The sequence below is a fragment of the Brassica oleracea genome, chromosome C5, assembly GCF_000695525.1.
Source record: "Brassica oleracea var. oleracea cultivar TO1000 chromosome C5, BOL, whole genome shotgun sequence".
In the NCBI taxonomy this organism is placed as follows: domain Eukaryota; kingdom Viridiplantae; phylum Streptophyta; class Magnoliopsida; order Brassicales; family Brassicaceae; genus Brassica; species Brassica oleracea.
In genome coordinates this window covers 33,279,534-33,285,438 of record NC_027752.1, presented here as the reverse complement: position 1 = coordinate 33,285,438, position 5,905 = coordinate 33,279,534, and the positions used below count along the sequence as shown (strand labels likewise).

The 5,905-nt window shown below is 35.7% G+C and overlaps 1 protein-coding gene across 1 annotated transcript; it reads left to right on the top strand.

Moving 5' to 3' along the window:
• The first annotated feature begins 3,070 nt into the window (after positions 1 to 3,070).
• Positions 3,071 to 4,213, top strand: LOC106294194 (putative F-box protein At4g10190). The gene is made up of 2 exons (XM_013729779.1): positions 3,071 to 3,799; positions 3,884 to 4,213. Exons 1-2 carry the CDS (start codon positions 3,071 to 3,073, stop codon positions 4,211 to 4,213), a joined length of 1,059 nt encoding a protein of 352 aa, XP_013585233.1.
• The last annotated feature ends 1,692 nt before the right edge of the window (positions 4,214 to 5,905 follow it).

Genomic DNA, 5,905 nt, shown 5'->3' with positions numbered 1-5,905 from the left:
AAATAAAAAATAGACCGTCATATCAGCCTTGGGCTCAATTCTGTTCTAAAATCGTAAGTGGGCCGTTTAGTCGCGGTTCAGGCCCCTTTTGGGCCGTTTTGGGACTTAGCCGTTTTTACGATTTTTTCTAAGAAACAGCTGTTGGTGTTTCCGAAAGGATTCCAATTACCCGTATAGTTAAGGCAACTGGTGTTCAAGCTAACCATAGCCTATTTTATACGGCAGACAGGAATCCGTTTTGACGACCAAGTTTTTTATAATTTTTTCTGAAGTCTTTCTTTGATAATCCTAAGCGAGACGAGACATGGGTATTGCATCCAAGGGCCCGAGGATTGTGTTACGGGAACTTAGACGAGGATGCACGGTTTCTAGACAGGAGGTCGGTCCTCGCCCATGCCTCGATGTGGGTCGTCCTCGCCCATGGGTGAGGTGACCTCGGTTGAGACGGTTCGAGGTGACCTCGGTGCGGGTCATCCTCTCCCATGGGCGAGGTGACCTAAGCGCGGGTCCAAGGGCCCGAGGATTGTGTTACGGGAACTTAGACGAGGATGCACGGTTTCTAGACAGGAGGTCGGTCCTCGCCCATGCCTCGATGTGGGTCGTCCTCGCCCATGGGTGAGGTGACCTCGGTTGAGACGGTTCTCGCTTACGATCGAGACCTCATCCAGACTGATCCTCTTCTCGACATTCTTCGGTTCGCATCCGCGAAAAACTGTCTTTTACTTGATTAACCGTTTTCCGGGAATGTCTAGTTTTCAAGGATCGATCGAGAGTTGGTTTTCCGGAAACTTTCAGACATTGATTCCGTCGTGACCGGTTTTGACTCCAACAATCTGTCTTTTTCTTCAGCAAGTGTTCTTTTCTTTATAGCATTAAAGTGTTCAATGTAGCTTTATCAAAGTGCCCACTTCATTGCTGTAGGTAGACTCGACCTCTTTAGTTATTTTCTTCTTCTTTTGCTTCCATCTCAACATCTTTTGTTTCAGATTGAGCTTAGTGTCTCTTGTATAGAGTTATGTCGCATTGTAAATTAGACATGGGTGCTTTTACGATGTCTTGACCCATTCAAATATACAATTTTCAGAAATTACCGTATGTAATCAGTTATCACGGACATAGGGTTGGCAGAATAATGTTTAAAATCAGAATGAAGAATCTAGAGTTTATAGAAAACTAGATGGCTCTCTTGTAACAAACCCAAGTTCTCCAAATTTGAAAAAAGCCTTCCATCCTTTGGATATGGATCTTAATCGTCCTTTCAAGTATCTCCACGTTCAAAGTGTTACATCCTTTGAAGATGTAAACCACAGCCTTGTGAACTCCTGTTTGGGAAAGTTAAAAGAGTGAACATGTAATTGACAACACTTTCCAAACCAATAATACCTGACTTAACCTGCATGAGCAAAGAGCACAACAGGAAAAAGTCACTCACCTTATCGACATTTTGTATACGTTTGTCTCTATAGTAATTGGTAATATTAGTTTTACTGCAAAGGTCGTTATGATTGATTCACTAATCGTGTCCACGGCTCTGGAAAACGATTTAAGAAATCTGTTAGGGAATATATGTTTACTTATCTGCAAATATGAAAAACTAGGCTTGGGCATTTATCCGGAATCAAAGAACCGAACCAAACAAAAAAAAAGAGAGGTTATGTTCGTGTTTGGATCCTACAAATTACTCGAACAGTTTTTAAATCTCTAGAACCAAAGATGCAGAACTGAATCGAAAATTAAATGTGTACCCAAATATTTATAATATAATTTACATACTTATAATATGCTTATAATTTCTATAATATAATATACCAAAAACTCGAATCTTTGTCTTTTTAATTTGAACTAGATTTCGATCCGCGCAACCGCGCGGATTTTTGTTTTCATTTATTTTTATATAAATATTTTGTTTTCAATTCTAAATTATAATATATATGTGTCTATCAATTTTTAAAACATAATAAGTTTACTGTATATTTTTTTCATTGAATAGATTGTTTCAAACTTTCACATGTATTTGTATCTTCTTCTATATATATTTTCGGATTATTATTTCATTATTAAAATCATAACTATATATATAAAGATTAGTAAAATATTGTTTTATTGTCATATTCAAAGATATTATAACATTTCACAAATTTAGAATGTTTTTTAAAAATTAAACTTTTCGCTTCATAGATTTATATTATCGAGTAAATAATTAAACATTTAATTTTTATTTAATTTTTAAAATAAATTATATAGTTTAAAATTTGTTTTCATTGGTTTAAGGTAGTAAAGATTAATCATTGTTAGATAATATGATTTTTGTTATTTAAAAAAAAATCTTTATAATTTTAAAAGTTAACATCAACAAATATTTAAATATTTAGCATATAGAGGTATACTATTACAACGTTAAATTATATCTATTTAATTTATACTATCTATAAATCCAATAGATCATCTATTGTTTAAATCCAATTATTGATAGTCCAATAAAAAAAATTTGTAGGCCCAAAATTTAAATGATAAGATTAGATATTTAATGTAACATGACTTTACAGGAATATAGGTCAATTAGGTCTATTTTTTAAAAAATCACACATGAATCAAGGTTGTGACTTCTGTTTTAATATATAAGATTAACCGAAACATCCAGAACCGTACCGCAACCAAATGGATCCAAAATTCTCTTGGATATGTCGGCTCCTAACTTTGTTATCCAAACCGAACCGAGAACCGACAAAACCAAACTAAAACCGAATCGAATTTTCTAAATACCTGAATGGATCTAAACTTCTAGAACCAAAGAACCGAAAACTGAACTGGAATCCGAATACCGAGGGATATGAAAGACCAATATTAGCTATTGCCGTAGCAAAATCTGTTTCTTATCAAGGACCAATTACTTATTGCGTAGGGTACTTATAGCATCGCAGGCCCACGAGCCTAACTTTCTGATGAATCTAGGGCAGCGAAGCCCACGATAGAAAGGTTTTAAATTGGTGAGCCTCTGCCTCATACAAACACAGCACTAGGGTTTCATCCACACACACTAGGTTCCAAAGGTTCATCTCCAAGATCATTGATGACGGGCCAAGAAAAGAAGAGGAAAAACACAATATCTCTTCCTACAGACTTGCTTGTGGAGATACTCTCTAGGGTTCCAGAGGCTTCTCTTGCACGACTCCGATCTACCTCAAAAGAATGGAACGCTCTTATCAAAAAAGAAGTGAGACGTGCGAAGAAGTCTCTTGTTGTCATGTTAATTGATTATAGGGTCTATTTAGTTAGGCTTGATCTCCACGACAACTTTGCAAAGGTAAGAAGTCAGTTCAGCCTTAATGATCCTCTTTCTAGTTCTTCAGAAGAAGTCGATGTACGCCGCGTCTGCCACTGCGATGGTTTATTGCTATGCACCACCATGGACGAAAGACTAGTTGTTTGGAACCCATGTTCAGGGGAAACCAGTAGGATTGTCAAACCCTTAAATTCCCACCATTATACCGATACCTACGCTCTTGGTAAATCCTCATGCAACAACGAGTACAAAATCTCGAGGGTCCATCATCCTGGACATGGTTTCGGGCGGCCATGCCTTGTTAAGTACGAAATCTATGACTTTACATCTAATTTGTGGAGGCTTGTTGGTGAGACTAGAGAGTGGTCACTTCCAGGGGCTTGGCAATATGGCACGTCTGTTGATGGAAATACTTATTGGCTTTCTTATGATTTTAATCAAGCCTGTCCAACCAACGTAAATACCTTAGGATGTTTTGATTTTACAATAGAGAGGTTTGGATGTGTGTCTCTTCCGGTTGATCCTCTTTCTTATTATGTTTATGCTTTATCAGTGACTAGAGAAGAGCAAAAACTTTGTCTGTTAACTTATCGTTACGAGGGACAAGATATAGATATATGGATGGCAACTAAAATTAAAATTACTGGAGACATGTCGTGGAGTAAGCTCCTAACAGTGAAACGAACCCATCCGCTTTGTAATGGGATGAGTTTCTTGGCCGACCGTGAGAATAAAGTTTTAGTGTGTCCCACTAAATATAAGAACTCTAGTAACTGCTTACACATTGTGGGAACGGATAAATACATACAAGTAGACCATCATGACGTCGGATCTGAATCCTCACTTCCTTACAGGTATGATGATCCTACTTTGGTTCAAATCCAACGAGGTTCTTTGGGGCTAGGCACATGGAAAGCACCAATGACGTAACTTATAATTGTCACACTAGTTTATGCATTGTTATCCAAGTTTTCATGATATTTGATAATGTTAAAATGTAAGTCTTGCTGCTCTATTATTGATTCCCATACAATTCAAAGTCTAATTCCAGTGGGACTGGAGCAATATTTTTTGAAGCAAGTGTTGTCCTTACAAATCAACAAGACCACTGAGGATCGTTTGTGATACATCTTGGATGGTCTTAAGAATTTGGACACCGTAGCTTTCGTTTCAGATTGAGAGTGTCCTCTTCATATGGTTATGGAGTTTTGTTACATGTAAATTAGATATGGATACTTTACCATCCATATCTTCTCCCATCCAAATCCACACTTTTTAGAAATTAGCGTATTTGATCAGTAATTAAGGTTCTAGGGCGCTGCTTCACAATTTATGTCGTCTGGGTATTTGATCAGTAGTAAAAGAAACCCTTTGTATTGTAACTCCACACACTTTTGGTAACTCAAATTAGTTATAGGCTCTCTCTATTCTTGTATTTTACACATACTAAGGGCATTGCCCCCGCGCTTGTAGACAGAATTCTTGTTTCATCTCAATATTTGATAGGGATAATTGTAGTTTTGGTTGATCATTGTTTTTCAAGTTTTTTTTATTGTTATAGGGTTAGAGTTGTGATGATGAACTGTGTATGCATTGTTCTCCACTTATGAATGACTAAACTGTGTTAGTAATGTGATTGATATAGTTCGTGGTGTTGCTTGCTGCGTCACTGGTACTTATTGTTTGTTTGTCTTTTTAATTTGTTTCTTGTACTGTTGATAGTACATAAATTATATTAATGTTGTTGAGAGTACCTTTTATTTCTGAATATTTTTTTTCCAATTTAGTTGTTTAAGTTGTGTATTAAGTAATAATTTTTTATTATCCTTATTATGTTTGTTTTTTTTTTTTTGAAACTCGTTCTTTTACCGGACCCTTAAAACAAATACATGAAGACTTGTAGAAATAACTATAAAATGAGTGACAATTCTGAGTATTTGAGTTTTAATGGGTTTTAAACAAATTTATATATTTCTCATAAGAAGACAATATCAGTGGCCTGTTGACATTGGGCATATAAGCTATTTTCATAAGATAAGAGGAGTGTGCAGGTGGAGATGTTGTTGCCGCCTTTGTGTTTGTCGGGATTGTCTCTTGTATCTCCTGGTGTGATTGTGTTTATTTCTATTTTATTGGATGGGTAATATGTAAACAAAAATCATTGTTATTTGTATTTATCAGAGTTCGTAACTTACTCTGCTTTTTTTGTAGGTAATTTCACTGATCTTGGTTGTCGTCTTCGTCTTCTTCGTAAGCATCTGCGAAAGTAAGTTTGTAACTTGTTAAATAGCTGACCGTGTAGTTTGTATTTGTTTAGCTGACTCGATGTATGTGTCATTGAGTTTTAGTTGAGGTGATTGGTTTGGTATATTTGTTTTGAAGTTTATTTGTAAAATTAGAAAAAAAGAGAGGTGAACATTAATGATTCGTCTTTTTGGGATTCTAGTTTTTGGTGTTTTGATTGTTTGAGTTGTTGTGGTTTCTCTTAATCTGTAAAATAAAGTTTTGTGTAAAATTAGTTTGATAAGTAAGAGAGATAAATAGACGACCACATATCTTGGGTATGAAATATTTTTGATTATTGATTTTAGCACAATATAGACAGTAATATAAAGGGGATTG